This window comes from Enoplosus armatus, chromosome 1 (genome assembly GCF_043641665.1).
Source record: "Enoplosus armatus isolate fEnoArm2 chromosome 1, fEnoArm2.hap1, whole genome shotgun sequence".
Classification (NCBI taxonomy): Eukaryota; Metazoa; Chordata; class Actinopteri; order Centrarchiformes; family Enoplosidae; genus Enoplosus; species Enoplosus armatus.
In genome coordinates, this window is record NC_092180.1 from 24,235,678 (window position 1) to 24,257,888 (window position 22,211).

At 42.2% G+C, this 22,211-nt stretch overlaps 1 protein-coding gene across 1 annotated transcript in view; it reads right to left on the reverse strand.

Moving 5' to 3' along the window:
• Positions 1-6,375: 6,375 nt before the first annotated feature.
• LOC139286386 (thrombospondin type-1 domain-containing protein 4-like) overlaps positions 6,376-22,211 on the reverse strand; it is a 38,212-nt gene continuing 22,376 nt past the window's right edge. Inside the window, exons 7-17 of the mRNA XM_070907150.1 lie at positions 14,374-14,578; positions 11,728-11,903; positions 11,416-11,512; positions 10,963-11,160; positions 10,380-10,509; positions 9,536-9,740; positions 8,569-8,742; positions 7,867-8,040; positions 7,602-7,781; positions 6,898-7,042; positions 6,376-6,518 (exon numbers count right to left, since the gene is read on the reverse strand). Coding sequence (XP_070763251.1) covers positions 6,376-6,518; positions 6,898-7,042; positions 7,602-7,781; positions 7,867-8,040; positions 8,569-8,742; positions 9,536-9,740; positions 10,380-10,509; positions 10,963-11,160; positions 11,416-11,512; positions 11,728-11,903; positions 14,374-14,578 — 1,827 coding nt within the window. The remainder of the gene's footprint in view (positions 6,519-6,897; positions 7,043-7,601; positions 7,782-7,866; positions 8,041-8,568; positions 8,743-9,535; positions 9,741-10,379; positions 10,510-10,962; positions 11,161-11,415; positions 11,513-11,727; positions 11,904-14,373; positions 14,579-22,211) is intronic.

Here is a 22,211-nt window from a genome sequence, read left to right on the forward strand (position 1 = left end):
CAGTAGCTGATTTTAAATCAGAATCCTGTGATGCACTGAGAAACGTAGAGGTCGCCGAGACTAGTAGGCTATATATATATACACATGTTTGGGGTCTCTATGTGTGATTGGTCATCTTTAGTTTACAACAGCTAGAATGATGAAGATCAAGTTTTACATGATCCGGTTCTTCTTGCTGCTGCCTCTCCCAAACAATTGTGCCAATAGGCAAGTCAGTGGCAGCTTCAGTGCCACTGCTAACTGCCGCTGCCATTATTTACTGAAAGAAATAGGGTTGAGGTAAAACCTGGAGGAGCACAGCCTTCTGATCAGAGACGGCAAAATCAACCAAATTCACATCTTCCCCACAGAACGCATACTACAAGGTCATGTGTGTGCCCTTTGGGGTGGCTAAATATAATAACAATAAAATCAGAAGTCAAAAGGAAGAGGGGCAACAAAATTGGAAACCAAACATTTCTGTGTATTAGGCTACTGCAAGGCCACTGCCTCAACATGTCAATCTCGGCCACAGTTGTGAGGGGACAGCGGGGCACATTCATCAGGACTGATCCAAGAGTCTATGCTGTCGGTCGTGATAAGGTCCCGGCAGATAAACGCTTTATTAGCGAGGGATCTTACATTAAGTAAACAGAAAAGAGCTGTTTCAACAGAGGAGGTGGAAGGCCGAGGCCCAGCGAACAGCTTCAGCGGTGGAGGCAAAACAGATGACCTCCATAACATCAGATACAGAGACACACAGATGGACGGTGTAACTCACTCACGCTATTCGGCGTCGAAGCTCATTCTTTCTTTCTTTAGGGGAGATGAAGCGGTCAACATCCAGATAATCATTTCCCATTGGCCATTTTGTTTGTTTGTTGTTTAGCGTACATACTTCCTCGTCTCTTTCGTCCATCGCTGCTAGCTAGCTAGCTAGCTAACGTTTGTCTCACAAAAGCCGGGAACTTACAACAACTAACGACAACAGGAAACAAGCTAACTCGGCCAGCTCTAACTTTCTGTCGGCTGTGAGGCCAGATTATGACCGGCTTCTCAATTCACTCAACGTTATCGTTTCTTTTCCAGCGACCTGTCCAGTTCTTCCTCTCATAGAGGCCTTACAGTGACTCCATCAACATCAGACTGCTATGTCATCTTTAACCTGACCGGCCGACTGATGGTTCCCTGTTGGTGAAACTCAGTGCGAACTTGAAGAGATGGCAGCAACTACGGAGCTGGTGTATGTCATGTGACAAAGCGCTTTTAATGGCTGTTTTTATTAAAATGACAGGGGAGGCTTTTTTTTATGGCAAGAGACTCCAGACTTCTGGCTTACTTTTATTCCTGAAAAAAAAAATGTTATTTTAACATTTTCCCACAGCCCCTCCCACTCCCATACCAAGCATCGTTACTGTAGTATCTGTCATGTGACACTCAGATGAAGAGTTTAGTCCCTGTCAGTCCATTAGCTCAATATTGAGGCAACATGGAAAGCAACCAAAACCCACTGGACATTGTACGTTTCATGAGGTATTTTTAAGTCCTGCATGGCTGGACAGGGTAATGAATTGCATTGGAGTGCATTATTGTGTCTACCTCCTGTATGCACTCAGATCTGCACTATTAGTGTCATAGAGCGCAGTCAGCACACCAGTAAATATATTCACGCCTTGCATGTTCAGTAACAACGCCATGCACTGTCCTCACAGTTACACCTGTAAACTCAGCCAACAGTGAATGATACAGAAATCGTTGAGCCGTAAAAGCAATAAGTCAAGGCAGAATCATATGTGCTGTGTTTGTTATCTTATCAGTCAAGCCACTGGCCAGAGGCCAAGATTTATAACCAACCACCATCAGTTACCTCTATGAAGAGGAATAGAAAACTGAAAAAGCAACAAATGATTGTCCAAGAGAGACACAGAGAGAAAACAATAACTTGTGCATCTGCAAATTGGTATATTTCAGAATGTCATCTAACTAAACAAGAAAGGAATAGAAAGAGAAAACAAGTTCAGTGCTTTGGGGTTTATCGTGATGCTCTGAACATCTTATTGAGTTTAAGATTTGCCCAAAGGATCCGAGATGTCAGGATCCTCAAACTGTTTAAATGCTATTGATTTTAATTTCATCCAGTTGCTTTGAGGCCAGCAGTTAACAGAGATAGCCTTTGACCAATAAGCTGTGACATTAAAGCAATACTTTAGCCATATTGTCACACAGTTATTACACTTTCTAAAAGTGTGCAGTAAAAACTAAAAGTATTAAAAAAGCTTTGGGGGCTCTCTTACTTCCTTTTTCAAGCCTTTATAAACACCATGCAAATCCAAAAATCCTCCAGTTTTTTATGTTAAAAAGATGATGAGAAGAGAAGCCAAGAAGCTTAACATTAATATGACAGAAAAAACAGTAGTATGTGTAGTCTCTCTCAAAATGTTTATACTAAATGAATTGAACTACATGTGAAATATGGGCTTCACTTGACTAACCACAGAAAGGCCTGTGCCACAGGTTGCATTTGATTTCACAAAGTGTTGTATGTCTTGTGTCTTGTGATAGGAGCTCCACCAGCAGGTATTACAGGTCCATGCATTTGGAGCAGAATTATGTGTCGAATTTGAAATGTTTGCTACTCTGGCGCCATCGGGTGGTAGTATAAAGAACGACACTACAAAGGAGGCAGCAGATTGTTTCATTTTTCAACAAAAACTGAATAATTTGATGAGATGTTCACTTAAATATTCTATACAAAGTAACCAATGATTTTGAGAGATTTTACTGTTTTCTCCGACAATTATTTTGTTTCCTCTGAAGGAGTGTTTTTTTCCCCTTGCAGCCTGGTCCAGCACCACTGCCACACTAAAGGAGGGATGTGTCACATCTTATATCCCTGTATCTGTGCAACGTAAGGCATTCAGCTGTCAGCTAGCAGCATCATTATGGATTAAGAATTTTGAGATGTTGCTGCTAATCATGCTTTGGTCTTTTGCATTAAAGGTCAAGTGTAATGAGTACTTCCTGTGGGATTAGGGGTCAGTGGATGCAAGCTATTTTCCTGTTCACATTAAGAACTTGAAAAATGAGGACCTGATCATCATCAGAGCCACCATATCTGAGTTTCTAGTCAAAAAGCAAAGTAAAGGAAAATTGACGAGACACAAATCCCTTTGATGTTGTACTGAAATGCATTATTTAATTCAGTTTTACAGTTTTGGATGGAGACGTGGTGAGTATAGCTCTCAGCAGTTTTTAGATGCAAGCATGGACTTGATGGACAAATTATCCATGTGCCAATCTGCTCCACCTGTGGGGAAGTAATATAAGCATCACTCTGAGATTGCTTACATCACAGCCAACCAGTAGTTAGTGTTGTAACAGTCAAAGTCTCTAGACAGATGGTCCTCACCGTGGAGCCCAGACCAGGTCCTGGCCAACCCCGTTCAGAGCTGCTTCATCAACAAATAAGTGCTGTCTCACTTCCGCAGCTTTGGAGGGGTCAGTCTGCCTGCACAGTTGTGTATGTCTGTGCCAGAGCAGTTGTAGAAATGAGTCAAGTTGTTTTCAGAAGGGCTTTGTCATTCACAGAAATGAATGGAATGGAATCTTACTTAATAAAATTTCCTGAAATTTTACATAACCAACTTAATTGTGGAGATCTGTGAACGCTGTAAAACAATACAACGTAAACACAATCAAAGAATGTTCTTTGCAACTGTACATTGCACTGAGAACTTCAAGTTGAGCCTGGTACAGTATCTCTGCAAAGTTTAATAGATATTAAACGTTTTGCTTAAACTCCACTTCCTAAGTCTAAATAATTTAAGTAAACAGTTAAAACCTCTGTCATGTGAATGTTGGTCGAGTCCACCCTAGATATTTAATTGTCTGTATTGGACATATGAATTCATGTCTTTCCCTCTCACAGTGTGTGACTGACCACTGTATCACTGCTGTGTGCAGGTTTGCGTTGAGGAAAATGCTGCTGACCTGCGTCCCTCGCACTGTGGAGGAGATTGAGGCTTTCATGGCAGACTCTGGAAAAACCTTCAGCCCTGTCGACAGCAGTGAGACGTTCTGACAGACAGACACTTAAAAGGGACAAACTCTGCCTCAGTAGTTTGAAAACATCTTTGCTACTTCCTGGACCTTTTAACTGCATCCGTCTTTGTTAGTGGTTGTAATTGCTCAGTTGTTCTGTTAGTTTTAAAGTGATGACAGCCAAGGTATCCAAGTATGAAACTGGTCTTTAATAGTGTTCAATAGTGTTATCGTTTAGTATGAAGCACAGCCTTTAATAATCTTTGTATACAAATCAGTATATTGGGCCACTAGAGTAGTCCTGACAGCTCTTCTCAAAGATGAAGCAGTGTGCATCATTATAAGAGGTGGGACTTCTCCTGTGAATCTGTTTGTTGTAATACTGCCATTGTCCTCTAGATGGATGACTTAAATCAGGGACATCATTTCCTCATCCTCTGTGATGTAAAACTGAATCAGCTTAGGAATCACACAAGGAAAGTATGCTGTAAAGTGTACAAATAATTAGTAATTTTGTTTAATTCAGAAAATCTCAAGAACACATCATGAAAATCAACTGTTGAACACTTGAAATGTAAAATAAGGCAAATACAGATGTTTGATTAGTTGCAGTGGTATGTTGAATACTGAGGGATTCTGGTACTTCCACTCTTCTTGAGTTGGGAAAATCAAGAATGATGGCATCATGTTGGCACATTCAGGACATGTTTTGCCCTTTGGCTATACAAAACTGTATAAAAGGACCTGACTTTCTGTATGTATTCAGTTTCTCTGCAGACCAACTCGGCTTTTGTCCTTTGTAAAAAAAAGTCTCTTGTATTGGAAGATCTTCGTCTCCTGCTGTTGATTTCCACCACAAGATTGAATTCAATGCATACTTGAGTCATCCTGAACTTAAACATTGATGCATATACAGTACTTATGGATCAGAGGTAAGTTTATAGTGCGTGGAGGGAACTGATAACATATAATACAAAAACTGTTGAACAATTGAGAGGTACGGTGTGCACGTTTTGTATGAAACTGATAGAAGGGGTGATATGGCGGAAAAGGTTTGTAAAGAAGGATTCATATTAATGTAAACCTCATTTAAACCATACCAGACAAATAGTTGTAAAATACTGTCATGATTTATCTTTGAATCGAATCATATTTTACAGATAATTCAATGTATTAATGACATTTGATTTATGAGGAATTGTACAATTGTGGAATGATCATCTCCCACAGAAAAAAATATATAGTTTGTTTCACCTCTCCAAAAATGCATGAGGGTTGTTGACCATCTGCTTCTACCATCCAGCAGGCTGTGGAATGCCTGCATTCAGTTCAGAGGCTGTGATTGGTGGAGAGGCAGAAAAAAGTTTTATCCCCACAGCTAAAAAAGGGGCCACCGGCGGCCGATAAACCAGTGTCCTCCCTGGGGAGCCACGCAAATAAATAAAGAGGGCTCTTCAGTTGATGGGAGGACTGTCTGAGAACCCTTAAAAAAGACTTTTATCATTCGTTCTGTCATACATACATATGTACATACATATTACATAGGCTGCATTTACACCTCATGGCTGTGCAGGCAGGAAAAAAATGTTTGCTTAGGCTATCAGAAAAACCTCATGTATGCCACAAAGAATACAAATTCTCAATTTGTCTCGAGAATCCACGCAGCGTAAAGGATACGCCATCAGCACCACGGAGGGTTTCATGCACAGTATTGGTTTCTTAGGGAAATGTGTTAATTTGTCACTGTCTTCAGTTTGATGAGGTTACATATCTTTGGTCAACAAAGTGGGTGTTAAATAGCTGATTATAGGTGAGACAGCATCGACTTCATATGACCTCATGCCATAAATCTGAGCTTTGTAGTGTAAAGAACCATATTAAAACATATACTTTCTATATATAGTCCACCTTTAACAGTTTGCAGGTGCTCTCCTCTTCATATCATGTAATCCACAAGAGCCGTTACTGGTAAAAAGACAGCTGCAAACGGCTCCCTTTGAAACAAAAAAATGATGGATTCTATATATTAAACGTTGTGGTTAAAATCCATTAAGTTTTTTGTAGGTTCCTCGGTTTGCTACTGATCTCTCTCACCCCACCAGCGCTCTGTTTATCCAGTGAGTGGATTCCTGTCCTCTACTATTCTTAGGTATTCCTTTCTCCCAACAGCTGTCTCCAAATGAACCAACAGACATGTTCCTTCTTCGGTTTCCATCCTTGGCAATCAAAAAAAAAAGTGTCCATTTAAGCCAAGGTCCAGCCGCCCACTCCCCTGGCTGGCCCAGGTACAGAGAGCCTACAGCGGGTATTGAGTCTGTCCCAACATGGAGCTAAGGGGCCCTGGTAGAGAGTGTGCTAGCTGCGGCTCCGATTAATCGACTGTCTGTGGGCCACTCGGGAACACGAAGCACAGCACGTGGCCTTGTAGTAATCGTACACGCAGAGGCGAGCCTGGACCACCACGTTGCAGTTAAAGTATTTGTCTCTGCAGTTCTCATCTGAAACAAAAAGAAAGGTTGATCTTGTATTTCTAAGTTTGACCCTTATTAAACCAAGAGAGTTGACTACACATGGCAATAGACCCTGGGTAAAGTGTTGCAGGGGGATGGCAGAGTCACCAGCGTTTATAGCTCCCCAGTGCTGCTTGAACTTCTAAGACGTCTTGACTAAAGTTTGGGGTTCAACGCCTTGCTCAAGGTGCAATTTCCATTTCAAGCATTCAGAGATGGCACAGAACATTACTCATCTACTCCTCATGCCAGGAGTTCCCCCAGCTGGACGTTACAGTAACAATAAGGACTCATGTGTTCCTGGGGATGCTAAAATCATTAGGAAAAGTCAGTGATATTCCAGAGAACATGTTAGGAGATGACTGACCTATGCGAGGTATGCAGGGCTCTGGGTTGCAGTCCTCCTTCTCTGCTGGTCTCAGCTGCTCGTCGCATCCCTCGCTGGACTGCATGTCGTCAGACAGGCAGCGCACCTCCCGCACACGGAAACCCCCCTCACATGTTTTTGAACACTGGAAGTACAGGAGTCAGTGACAGCAGGTAATAAAACGTCTTACTATGAGTAATGGGATCCTACATAAACACCGTATTTTCTGCTAAAGGTAGAACAGTTTTGGTTATTTCACATGGGAGATTGCTATATTTCATTGTGCTCTTCTTGCTGGTTTGAAGTGGGCGGGACTTAGTTGGAAAAATGTGCTTCAGTGCACCAATCAGAGTTTAGAAATATTTGAATCAAAATCAGCTGACAGTTGGTGGGTTGTTTGGTCACTGTCAATCAAATCTGATCAACCCACACATTCCCGATGAGGAAGATTAGCAGAGTTTTGTATTATTCATTAACTCTGATTGTTGCTAATTTAATATTTAAGATTTGAAACCAAGTAAATAATGTCATTAATTCATGATAAATATTACTACAAAGAAAATGAAGGATCAATTCTTATCCCTTTTCAGATTATCAGCGTTGTTGGCCAATGATCAGTTCGAGTTAAAGAGTAGTAGGGGGTAGATGCCTTGCCTAAAGGCATCTAAACAGCAAAAGGGCCGAAGGTTTGATATCTTACTCACAGCACTCCAGTCTGTGTGGTACCACTTTGCTCCACAGGTCTTGAGGTTACAGCTCTGCTGGCTGAGGGGCCGCTCCAGGGAGGAGCACTCATACGGTGGCATGATGGTGAATCCTTCATCCGACTTCATCAGACACACCACTGACCTCTGCTGGCTGCCTGCGCCACACTCTGCAGAGCACTGGGTCACAATAACATAGACCATATGGATTCAATTACGCAGTGCAAATTGAGACAGGGAAAACAATCCAGGGTCATCCTCATACCTGGCTCCAGGGGCCAGTGAACCACTCGATGCGATTCTCACAGGGGCCATTGTTGCAGACCTGAGAGTCTGCGGGCCGCTCGCTGCCACAGCCCTCCAGAGGAAGGCTACCGATGTGGTTGGTCAGGCAGAGGATTCCCCGGGTTCGGACACCCATCCCACACTCAGCTGAGCACTGTGGAGTAAACGCTTGTTTTACAATTCATGTTTTTCACCAGTCAGTCACTTGTTTTCTTTTTATAAACCTATATCCCCATTTGAAAACTGAGTGCTTTTATTTTGTCACTAAAATCCTGGGCCATAATCTGATTTAAGTGGAAGACTTGCATGCCAAATGTATGCATAACATCTTCGATATTTAGTCATTCTCTATCTTAAAAAATCCCTATTCTCTCTCTTCCTAGTTCTTATTTTCACAAATTTACAAACTTACAAATTTCCTTTCCTCACACTTTTCCTTCATGATCATATTACAGTATGGGCAACAGATTATTCACTATGGCTCTGTCTTTAGAACACCTGCAAGTTACTTGTGATGGAGTCTTTCTAGCTGTCAAAATCTATGTTCTACCTACGTTATCTATATATTATCTAGTTTTCAAAAACAGCTGCTGGATGCATGAAGACAGACCTGCACAATGACTACCACTGTTAATAGACATGAATGAAAGTTACTATGCCTCCCATTGACTCTAACACCTACCCTATTGCCCCACTCTGTGTAGAACCAGCTCTTGGCACAGGCTCCCATGTCACAGTTCTCTACATCGATGGGCCGCAGATTCATGTTGCACTCCTCATCGGGAACAAAGTCGCCCACGTTGCTGACACAGCGTACCTCCCGTGACCTCTGACCCAGCCCACATGGCACCGAGCACTATGGAGACACCGCATGGTTAATACTGTAGTGTGGAGGTAAGCCTCGCTGGAGACTGGATTGCTCTTTAGCTTCATTCAGTGCACCAGTGTATCTCTGTATATCTTCTTTCTGCCCTGCCCATAGAGGAGTAGTAGGCAGGAGAGTACTGCCCATCGACAGTACTGTGCCCGAATGCTCACTCTGTTTAACAAACTTCAGTAACTATAAGACTGAGACCACTCTCATACCTGTTAAATATGAAGCTGGAGCCAGGAGATGGTTAGCTTAGCTTAGCTTACCACAAAGACTGGAAACAGGGGTGAACAGCTAGCCTGGCTCTGTCCAAAGGTAACAAAAATCAGCCTACCAGCACCTCTAAAGTTGACAAATTAACATGTTATATCTCCTTTGTTTAAACTTGCACTGACTGGTTTGACATATCATCACCCTTTAAGTTGATGTGGCCATCTGATGAATGTGAGTCCAGTCTGTTTTAAATCTGTTTTTGGTCTCCACCAACTCCTCAGGGAAATATCTGTCTCTTTAGCTGCTAAATGCTCATCTATGTCCACCAGCTGGTCTCTGACTGTGTCTGTCAGCTGTTTGGTGCTGGGCAGGTCGTGTACAGTGTGCACAGTGTATTTCACAAAACGCTGAACTATTCCTTTGAATACAAGTTGATACAAATGTCAAAGAAAAAAACTATACAAAAAAACTGGTATCTATTTCTTAAAGCTGCATGTCATTAAAGATTATGTTGTACGCTAACTGTAGAGACACGTCAGACAGGTAATATGCAGCTGCCACTCACAGCGGTCCACTCGGAGCGGATCTGCCACTCACTGCAGATCTTCAGCTGGCAGGTACTGGCGATCTCGGGCCGCTCCAAGTGTCGACAGCGGCTCGTGTGGACATTGAGGGTGCGGTTGGCATAAACCTGGCGACACAGGACCTGCCGGTGCTGCATGCCCAGACCGCAGGTCTTACTGCATTCTGACCACTCTCCAATATCCCAGCTGCTCGGGCAAAAGTCACAAGAGCTTGGTGTTAGGAAGGTATCATAGGAAGTGTATATAACATACATTTAGGCATGTGTATTATACACATTCTGTTGTTTGAATTGTGATTTGTTCATATGAAATAAGGTTTTGACCACCGATGAGAATGAATCTGTAAAAGGATTTGTCTGTAAATCTTGAGTTTCTGCATTTTGAAAGATTTATTCTTATATCAGTCTACCAGGTGCACTAAGACACTCCCCAGCCAATCACAGAGTGCCCTGAGCACCCAGCATTGCTGTTGCTTATCAAACTCATTCGGGCAGATGCCATCATTTGACACTAGTGATCTCAAAATGTAAAAATAATTTTAGAATTCACCTTCTCTTCTTGATAACCTCTCAGGGGAGGCTTACATGTCTGGATACTGCTCATTTTCACCTGCGATTACAGCAGACATAATCAAATTCCTGACCAGATTAGCAGATATGATGGTTTAAGGGTCTTTTTTTCAACAACAAAGCGTATAGTCATCATTATATGACAGCAGTGTGTATACTATTGACTCAACTGTGTTTTTTAGTGGAAAGTCTTTTTAAATGTAGCAGTATCAGACTGTGTGCACAAGTGTGAGAGCAGAAGAGTGTGGTCTCTCACAAGGCTGGACAGGGCTGCAGGTTGCAGGCCTCTTCCTGTGGAGTCGGCCGGCTGCTGCTGTCACACAAAGCATCTGATACCTGGGCATGGTTCAGCCGGGAGACACAGTGAAAGACAGAGTATCTGACTCCTAAAAAGCACACAAAGCAGACATTTATTTTAACACATCTGAAATATAAGAAAATATTCTGTAAAAAACGAAATGCACGTCTTCTATGAAATGTTAACTGGAGTCTTTTTTTTATTGTTTTTATAAATGTGGGGAGGGTCCGAAAATGTACCTTTTATAAATAAAAAAGTGAAGCGTTTTAGTGCAGTTTTTATGTTTCATAATAGCTTTATGGAACTGATTTTATTCTGTAACTGCCAACTGATCATGAAATTCTCATCAACACATCAATTATTCATTTCAAGACAAAGTGACCTAATGGAAGAACTGGTGAGGGATTTTAATGCAATGTTATACAATTTTACATTACAAGCAGTCTTAGTTGCTTTCAATGTTGATAATGTAAAAAAGTCAAGTTGACTTTCCTTTGGCTCCAATTGCCAGTCACGCAATATAAAAAATAGTTTGACTGACCTTTACCACAGGAGGCGCTGCACTCCGTGGCACCGGCCAGTTTCCAGTTGTACTCCCTCGTGCGTCTGGGTGGCTGTACGACGGGAACCTGGTTGTCGGGGAGACGAGCGGGGTCCCTCCCGCCTCCGGCCGGATTGTAGTTTTCCTGGTGAGTGTGGCTGTGATGGTCGTATCCACCCTGTCCATTCACTACATTCCCTAAGACGTGGACGCATGAGTTTAGACACACCAAGAAACGTAACAATAAACCAGAGTCACTGTGGTGGATGGATGGGAAATTAGATGTATAAGGATGCATAAATGCTTGTAGTATGAATAGATGGATATGCATAGGGCATAGTTATTCTGCAGATTAATTTCTCGATTCATCGTTTTGCCTTTAAAATGTACAGAGCGATCACACAAAGCTGTGGTAATACGCAGTTGGGGGGGTACAAAGTGAGTCTCATTTACCTTCTTGTCTGTGGTTTGGTTGCTGAGGCTCAACTGGTTTTTCAGAGGGGAGAATGTACTCATAGTGAACACCAGGATTTGGCTGCTGGAAGATCATCTGAGGCAAAGGAGATGAGACAATCAGAAAGTAATACTCTTCACCTTCAAATATTTAATAATAACAATAATATATAGTGTCCCTCTAAAATGCCATACCTGCTGTAAAAAGTGATCATACAATGACAAACCCTAGTTCCTCAGGTCACACTTGAGCCTGAGAAAGAGAGTCGCTACTGTAAGTATCTGGAGGTCTGAGTTGACACGTTTACTTACAAAAACGTCCAGGATCTCATTGGTGGGCCCTTCAGCAACAAAGGACTCCCCAGCTGTGCTACTGATTTCGTTTGGTCGGCGGTAGGTGAACATGGTCCCTCCTCCCTCATACTTCCCTGGTCGGTCAATAGCCCAGTTTCCATTAATGATGGATCGCCCTGATCGGCTTCGGAGAGCTGGAAGAGACAGAGAGAGAGAGAACAACCCCACAATCACCGCTGACAGCTCTGAGCTCAAACGAAAAGGAAAATACTGCCACAACCTCCTCCACATAATTATTGTTTAATGTAAAACCATTTAGAGAACTGTAGTACAGAAAAAAAAGCTCTGACACTGACCTTCTCCACCCAAAAAAGTAATTTCAGCTAACGGAATAAATGCTCTCACGTGCACTTATAAAGCAATGTCTTTTATAAACGTGACAATCTGTTTGTCCTGGCAAATCTTTCATGCAAATCCTGTAACAAAATACCCCAAGATGTTTTCCACTGATTTCATGGATTAAGCAAAAGAGGCCATTAGAAAAGCATTAGAAGTGTAACATTAGACCAGCTTGTAAAAGAGTGTTTGGACGACTAAAAGCACATTAGAGATGCACGGCGTAGAACAGAGGCCTTTTGAGGGAAAATCAGGGACATGGCGAGGAGACAGTAGGCGGCTCCTTCTAGACTCCTGCCCTCGTCTCATATTCCTGTTTGCATTATAAAAACCTACGTATCCATTTTTGGGGGGAAAAATGTTGCTGCCTGGAATTTTGTGCCCTCCTCATCAATTCAAAAACAGCATTTTAAGATGACTTCCAATTATTTTATCCTCACAGATGTTTCTTACATTGTGAAAGTGAAAGGAGGCCTCGTCCATGCATGATTTGTGTGTGTGTGTGTGTGTGTGTGTGTGTGTGTGTGTGTGTGTGTGTGTGTGTGTGAATGTGTGTGTGGCTGTACATATCTCTGTGTACTTGTGTGTTTATAAATGGTCGGTTCAAATGAAAGAAAGCAGAGCGTACTTGGCATCCAAGTAGTTGGGATTTGAAAGGTAGCCACTGAATGCACCCTCAGAGTGTTCGCAGTTCTTTTTTTTATAGACTGGTGAAATTCCTCACCTTAATTAAAAAGGATGGTGAGGCTTTAGGGGTAAGATCCTCTAATGAAAGCGTGTTTATGCACTTTCCTTGAGGGAAGCGGCCGTGGGGTGGGGTGGGGGTGGGTGGGGGGGTCCAGGGTAATTTCCCTCCTCCTCCGAACCTACTGCTGAGTTGGGGCACGGCTCTCATTAAACAATGTCTGACATTCCAACAGTCACTTCTGAAAATAACCCACTACTGTGTCCCACTGTTGTACCTCTATAAAGATACCAATTATCTGCATTTCACTCAGAGGCTCCAATCAAAGGCTGCACCACAGTGGTGGGTGGTAATGTAGGCTGCACCCTGGAGAAATCCTGAAAAAGTGACACTGCCACCTGGTTAATTTGCCTTTCCAGACAAATCTAATTAATTTTACAAGCAGCTGCTGCCTGCACAGCTGGAACTAGTAGAATTGTCAAATGTCAACTTAGCAAATATCAAAACATTTCTTACATTTATCATTCAATTATTCCTACCATGACCCTCTATGAACTTTTTTCCCAATGGTGTCATACTTTTAATCTGTAACATAATACTATATGTGGTGGATGGAGACTCCCATGAAGTAAGCCTGGATGGAAACTGGGACTCTCAATTTGCAGAGAGGCAGCTGAATTAGCTGCGACAGAAGTACCCCAGCAAACACCGCAAGGCCTCATGTTTAAAAACCTTTGAAGTTGAAATGTAAAAGTAACCTAGATTTATCAGCTCAGCGCAGAGTCAATGCCACCGCTTCAATGATTAGGACTTCTCCGCATACAGACATTTCTGGCATTCATCCCTACACACTGTTATTGAGTAAAAATTCAAAAAAAACTGCTGTTAGTCATTTAGCAACAAAATCCCTGTTCTCAGGCAAACTAATAGATGCCAAAACAGTATTATCATAGTGATTTTAACATGCTGCTAAGAAATCTCTGTTGCATTTTTCCCTAAATATACTTCACTCGGCCAACTCACATGGATTATTGGATTGTTATGTAAATGCAAAATATGTACAGAGTTGATATTTGGCGTCTAAGCTCTGACCTCATCACTCCCCAGAGGAAAACACCAAGTTCCGCACAGCAGGGAGTGACGATTACCCACCCCCTCTTGGGAAGGTAGACTCAGGGTCTACAGGTGGAGGTGGGGCAGCAGCAGTGGTAGCAGAGGCAGCAAGTAATGCCATAGCTTTCAGATGGCAGCAAAAGGCCGAGAGGATCACTGACATCTTAAGTACACTAACATAATGAAGAAGGTGTGCTGGATATATGTTGCAGTGAGAGGAGCCTGCTGTGCGAATGTAGCTGCTGTCTCAAGTTGACTGTCTGAACTAGCTTCTTTTTTCAATCCTAGTCAAAGGGTGAAGCTGTTTTTGTTTTATTGGTAGGTAACTGTAGTAACACCCAGATGTAAAATAGTAGCTAGGATAAAAACCATCAAACCAGTCCTGAGCAAGAAAACAGAGGACGACTGCTTTAGCTACAAACGTGTCTGCGGAGTGCAGTGTCGGCGTGACGAGTGTTTTTTTTTCCCACCTAGGTAGTTTCTGCTCTTCACCATTTCTGTGACGTTGATCTTGGTGGCTCCCTCTGGGATCTCCACTATCATGTGGTAGCCGATCTTGGATAAACTGTGCTTAAACACTCCAGAGACCAGCCTGCAGGTTGTGTTGTCGCCTCCACACACGCCGCACTTGTCCATCACCTTTCCTGATCCGAGATATTCATCGCAGCCGAGACTCTGCGAGACAGAGGAGAAACAGGAGTTTAAATGAAGAAGTTTGGAGAGAAACAGCTGTAGCATTAAAGTGTGTGCTGAAAGTGTTCAATAAAACTGTTGGTTATGAATAACTGGATGTGTGCAAGTACATAAACTGTTCTTGGCCAAATAAAAAGAGCTAATTAGGCATAAAAGATTTATTTACAAAGCTAAGCACCGCTGCACCTGCAAAACAAACTCAATAAACTCACATCATTAACTACAATACAATAATTAATTAGCAGGGATCTTGTTGCTTTCATCATTTTGGCATGACTGTCTTTGAACGGATCCCAGAATTTCCTTCCTAAATCTCTAGGGGGTGAGTTTTCTTTGTCACATTGGTGGTAATAAATTACAGGAAACCTGGGCACAGTAAAAATAGAACGGTTAACATCAGCAGTCCACAAATTCACACGAACCGGCAGTAAAAGCAACTCCCTGTGCAAACAGGGGGGGGGGGGCAGCCAAAACTGGTCCCACTGAGCTACCGTACACTTAAACACACTAGGCTGTGGTTGTTAGTCCACAGACCACCGTCGCTAATAAGGAAACCCACAGAGTGGGCATCATTTGGGGGGCTTTCTGTGATTGATTGTGATCTCCAACCTTCCAGTCAGTTTGTAGCTCTTGCTCGGCTTCCATGTGGATTTCCTGATTGAAGCTGACATGTACCTCTTGCTCTGTCTTGTTATGCAAACATATTCCCCTCAGAGTTAATGCATAAACTGGGTCCCAACATTCATTAAAAAAACATGTTAAATATGGCAACATCCTCATAAACTTAGACAAATGTGGGGCTGCTGAGCTTTACATGTGGTCAGGGCTCTAAAGATGAACATAAACACATTTACCGGAAGTGTCTAATAAGTCGTGAAAATTGTGCTCATCTACATGGATTTAGTTGCACTAGAGCAGCCGTAAGTCAGCTGCAGGTCACTGGGAAGAAGGATAGAGGGAAACACAGAGAAAGGAGAGGACAAGGAGGTGGAGAAAGGTAAAGTAAAGGGATAGAGGGAGGTATAGCAGGAGAGATGGAGGGAAAAATGGTGGCCAGGGGTGGACTGAGGCAGTTGGGTTTGAACTCAAGAGGAGAGTCTGGCTCTCTCCCACCCGTAGCAGCTCACTCTGTTCTGGGCCAAAACACCACCTGAGCCAAAACAAACATGAAGTGCCTCCTTCCACACAGGAAATAAGTGATGAGAGAAAAGCACAGCAAACTAAAAGTGCTGAAAAAAATAAAAAAATAAATAAAACTGTGGTCAGTGTGGAATTATGTAGCAGTGCAGCAAGGGGCTGGATAAAGCCGGGACAAAAATCCCTAAACATAACACAATAACATTCAAAGGAAAGCTGCTGCGTTTCATGATTTCGCTTTACAGATCAATGAATATAAAGCAACTTAGGCCAGCAATAAAGGAATACATAGCGCATGGTAAAACACATTTTGACAAGCTACATTTAGTCCACAAAACAAATAGAAATGCAGTCAAGGAGGACTGTTAGTGATATGGCTACCAATGAATATCTCCTCTGCGTCTCCATTTTCACCATAAATTCTTTCAAACTAAAACAACACAATTATAGCAGCTACACAGCCTTTGCCTGAAAAAGGGGAAAAATGTTCCTCTCGTAAAATAGACGCTGACATGGGGAGAGGTTATCTGTGGCCATTTGGACGGGAAAAATGTCTGATTCAAAACATATTCATGTAGGAGTGGAGAATAAGCAGTGAAATTTATTGACCCGAAATTGGAATTGTCAATGTAATATCATGTGACTGTGGATTTAAAAACACACTGGGCTTTTGTTCTTCTGATATGGGAAGAGCCAAGAGGTTTTACGCCTACAACGCAGGCAGCATGAGAGCATTAAGGGACTGCTTGATATCTAGTGATTTGGGCAGTTGCACCATTGAAATTACTAAACTGTCAAGACAAACTTTTCAACCTCGCAGCATGCCGCACAAAACACTAACATCTTAATCTGTCCCTGAATAATCCCCCAAATTGTCACATCTGCCCTCCAGGCTGTCTCTTACAAATGTGACCTTAACTGTGAACCCATCAAAATGAGGTGTCGCCGGTGTCAGGGCACATGACCGCGGACACAGCTGAGCGAAAGGCCTCGCTAAGCAGAACCCAAACAGAAATCTCCTTGTGGTTGATGAACGAGGAGGCAGCTTTGGAGTCTTGGCCTAGCTTCTTCACTCGGAGACCACGTTCAGTGCTTTTTTCCTCTTCTCTCTGTGGGTGGCTTGTGCCATCTGGGGGAGGGAAATCACTCTGTTTTTGGTGGAATTATAACAGGATTTTTTAAAAATGTCGCTAAAGCTCACCTTCATCTGGAAATGATTACATGTGTCAGGAGTCCACTCCCAGTCAACTCACCAACACTGAAAACAACATAATCTTGAAGTAAATCCTGATGGTATTGTCCTACAAGATGCAGCTGGGTTAAACTCATCATTTTTGTAACAAACTGAACTCACACACAGCCAAAGGCACTTGTCACTGGAGATTTCTTCTGCTCCCAGAAAACACAACAAGACATTTAGAATTAGACACAGATGTCTGAGAGGTGAGTTTTAGTCTCTTTCTTAGTGAACTACACGTTTAACCCCGCGGGACTCAGACGAGATCAATGATGGCAGCACTTCCACTCGTTTTGTAGCTTTAATGTTTGAATACTTAAAAAGAGAGAGACTCTAAACCTTGGGTCTCCTCTGGACCCCCAGTGGTGACCCACAGTGGTCTGCATTATTGTTATTAGCCACCAAGTGAACTGTGATGGCGAGTTGTAGGAGAAACGTTGACCGTAACACATAATTGAGTATGCTGGGCCTTAAAATGAATAAAAGTACGACTAAGTTCTGGGGTCAGGTGAATTTGGGCACCTTACAAATAGAAAGAAGGGGCTTCTACGTGTATTTCACATAACCTCTTAAACCCACGGCTGTCTTTCACTTCCTTTATTTCAAGGCTTACGGCAGAGCCACATCTTGGGAAATGTTATTTTCAGGACAGGTTAGGCTACTCGCAAATGCCATCATTTGCCATGTGAGTGGCACTACACACGTTCAAAGAGATTTTTAGAAATTGAAAAATAGTATTTTAAAACAGTATTAAATTATTTGTGGCCACTTGGGGGCAGTGGAAACAAGCTATAAACACAACATTGACATTAGCAAACCTATTCGCACATTCAATAGACATTGAGCAACATTAGTATTCATCTGGAGTCTTGTTTCAGATGACCTGACAAATGTAAATGCAAATGCTCACTCTCCTTTTAGATCTGTTTTTGTCTCCACCAACTCCTGTGAGAAATATCTGGCTCTATCTTAGCTGCTAAATACTCCCCTATGTTCACCAGCTCGTTGCTTCTGGGCGTATATTGAGTTTATCAGAGCTTTTTCGCTGAAAACAGAGGTTGATGAGAGCAGTAACGGTGGACCAAGACAAGTTGGGGGCTGTAAAACCAAAACAATGGGCTGTTCATCACTACAAGCAACACCCTTCACATTGCAGGTAGTCATTCGAGCAGTTGTTAATATAAAAATATTGACTGGTGCAGCTTTAAAGAGGGTAAACTGAAGCACAATCAATGTGTGTGTGATATTTACAGACAACATAAAGCAAAAGAGTCACATGCTGCACTGAATACATGTTCTGATATACACTAATACTAATACACTGCAACTAGATTATCATATAGGCCACATACTTGATACTGAGCATCACGCTGTAGCAGAGAAATAAGTGATGACCCTTGATCTGTCTGTTAGAGTGTAATTGTAGAAGTGATGATCCCAGTTTGCTGTTTCACTTGCATGTGTACAGAGGCGCCTCTTCTCTAAAGATAACGATTTAGAGGCAGCGAATAACTGTCCAAACCAATATCACAGAGCTGGAGGGAAGACTGGGAAATATCACACATTTGTATCATTCCTTAATACTAAACATGCACAATGTCAAGATATACAGTTGCACAGGCACTAAATCTCTTTCCGACAGCTCTGGCATAATGTTACAGTTGCCTTGCAATAATAACGCCTTTATCCACGTAGGAGGCCTGGTTCGCAGCTCCACGCTAGGAATGCAAATAAGAACAAAAAGCTAATGCTCAGAATGATATCATGCTTAAATGAACAGCAGTGGTAGACGCAACACGCAGGCTTTTTAACTCCTCTCTGCTGTGGTAAATTAACTTTGAGATGTGGTGGCTCTACTTGGTGCTGGAATGTCTCGGAGCAGAAGAGTGTGTTTGTGTACCTTAGACGAACTCTGTTAGTTGTGCAGTGGTTTAAATCTTCTGTGTGGTTTTGTCAGACAAGATTATTTGTGTTTTTACCGAGTGAAGTGGGATATCATCAGGCATCCCAGCTCTCTTGTCACGCTGGCCTGAAGCACCAGTCAAGATATCTGCTGCAGTTTATTTCTTTAGAGGGTTTATTTATACAGCCTTATTAACATGATTTTTTGTCCTCTGTCACAGACTGGTAAACAGCAGTGTTTGGTGTCTTTCTGTGAGTTATGGGATGAGATATAAAATGTATTTAAAAACCACAGAGCATGTCAGAGAAAGAGAGAGAGTTTGGAAAGTGAAGGCACCAGCTTCTGTGTCTAACATATGTACATTGTCAGCCAGTGTTCAGGGCGCTCAGACAGAATAATCTGCGACTGACAGACACCTCAAGCCCAAGGCTGACAGACCGACACCAGCAGATGCTTACGGCTGGACCACAGAGCTACACTGCATCAGCAGTACCCAAGTGTATGCAGCTGTTTTGGGCCATATATATATATTTGAACAGAAGCTATGCACAATACATATTGCACAAGGCTCAACATGTCTGTCACCTTTTTCCTCTATCTCTGAAATGTATCCAACTGTCTGTCTGATAAATTGTATTAAGTTCTAGGGTTCACCCATTGACTGCATTATTTGGGCTTGTCCCTCAGGAGACACCAATAACTAGGCACCAGGCTGAGGCTATAGCATTCCCCACTCTTTTGGCTCGACGTCTAATACTCCTTAGTTGGAAGAAGGTTACACCCCCCTCTCATAGGCGTTGGGTGGAGGAGGTGATGTCCCATCTCAAACTTGAACAACTTAAATACACTGCCAGGGGCACTACTCATAGATATTCTAAAGTTTGGCAACCATTTCTATCGTATTTTGAGGATGAACTCCCTTCCCTTAATATAGTGTAGCCTAAGTCCCCCCCACCCTTTTTTTATTTTATTTTATTTTATTTGTGTTTATATGTAACTCTGTATATGCAGTCATGTGTGTATATGCATATATGTGTATGTATAACTACTTTGTGTATACCGAGTGATTTATCTGTTTTATTCTCCTGATCTTGGATTTATTTATTATAATTATTATTATTATTTATTTTTATTTCTTTCCCCTCTGGTCTGGGGTATTGAGTACTAGTGTGAGTGTATAATGTGAAAATCAATAAAAATATTTGAATAATAATAATAATAAGTTCTAGGGTTCAACATGACTACTATAACTGGTCTGGTTTGTTTCACAGTAAATATGAAAAACAAATATTTCAGATATTTTTATCTTAAAGCCTCAAAATGATTGACAATGAAAAACAGTCCCAATACAATAACTCATAGTAAATAAAGTGTCTTATATCCAAATCACATTGTAAATCAGCAGTAGTGAGGCAGTATGTCAACATACCATGTCATGTTGTTTATAGGGGCTTTGACAGACACAACTCAAACACAGTGCAGTTTATGTCTCTCTCATGTCCAGAGCAACATGCCAGGCTGGACTCTGTCCTCACAAGAGGTTCCCACAATAAGTTAGTACACAGCTGTTGGTGCCAAGGCCACACTAGACGTTAAATGTAAGGAGTCAGTGTAAAGCACTGAAGCATCACCAGGATATTTCTCTTGTGCAGTTTGTATCACCGTAGCTTTTGATTGCAGTTTCAGTTTAAAACGACAACTCAGATGCCTGACAGACCAGAACAACTCACATGGCTACATGCTGCAAAAGGGCAATGAAATGGAGGAATTTATGAATAAAAGGATGTTTTCTTAGTCTGGAGATGATGCAGTGGTTAAAGCGCGCCCCCCCCCCCCCCCCCCCCAAGCCCAAAGTCTGAATCCACATGAATCCACATTGGCTGAGGCTCAGATCCCACCAGAACCTTCTAACCTGTGTCTTGGCAGTTTCTCTCTCAGCTTTCCTTCGAACCACAAAAAGCAAAACAAAAAACAATACAGTGAGACATGAACTGCTGTCTCCTTCAAAACATGTTTTCACTGTCTTCAAATGTAACATGCCAATTAGACTTCTGTAGAGAAAATGAGCAAATAAGTTCCATCGCCATGCTGAAGGGTTGTATCTCATTCATGTCAACAGACAGTGTGCCTCCTGCCAGGCAAAGCTTGTGGGACATTGGGAGAAAAGGCATGCTATGGTCGGTACTCCCACTGTAAAAAAAGGCATCCCGGGATGGAAGTAGCGCAGTATTTTAAAACATATTTATGAGCGTCGGGGGCTGTTTAGTGAACACGCTGGGGATTTCTACAGCTCTTCACACATAGAAAGTTGTAATGTTATTTGGCAATTGGCCAATGAAGTATTCATGATTTGGTCAGCTGTGACACACCAGCTCATCTGGAAATGCAATGTATCCCTGACTTGGCTTCCAGGTTGAGAATACAGAGGCAACATCATCCCAGCGACAAAGAATTTATAGTGGAAGTGACCACAAGACACAATGCTGTGTCTGAAAAAAACATTACTGAGATCTTACAAACATCTTATGTGATTGATTAAATAAGGTTTTAAAATTAGGATTAGATTGGGATGAAATAAGATAATGGTATGATAACACACCCCCTCTTTCGTATGAAGTTCACATTGTTGTTGCAGAGACTAGCAGCATCTGCCTCCCACATGCCGGGATGCTGTGGATCTTTAACTGCTTTTAATGAGCAGGGGCAGGCGACTTCAGTCAGCACTTCAAACACATCTGTATCTGTGGAAGCCACGCTGCCATCAAGTTCACATGTGACATTCTCACCAATAAACTAACTGAACTACCGACTATCCGTGATTTACTGTTACATCCTGTGCGAAATAAACACCATTAAAGAGAAAATATTACAGATATTTCCTCTTTTTGAGGATCGCACTGGATGTGATTCAGGGTGCATCCATTATTTTGATGGGTTCACAGAGACAGCCTGGAGGATAATTCGATTATCAGAATGCCGATATTAATGGAATAAATGACGTTCACTAAATCCGTAACTAGGCACGGCAGGTCCGTCAAGCTTTGGATTTCTCCACATGTTGGGGCGGGAAGCATGGTTGTTGCTGTAGGAAGAGAGATACTCTGGATTTAAAGAGACTGGAGGGTGGTGTCTTTTTTAGTCTTTCCAAAACCAAAAATACAAACATGTAAGGAACAGTAATGCCACCAGAATTTAGGGTAATATTAGCAGCTCTGTCCTGCTCTTTCTTGGATTTAACCGCAGCCAACTTTACCCAAGATAAACAGAGTTAGATCCTTATCATGCTTATAATACTAGGGCAACCTGTCTCTATACTGCTACACAAGAACAATGCTGTT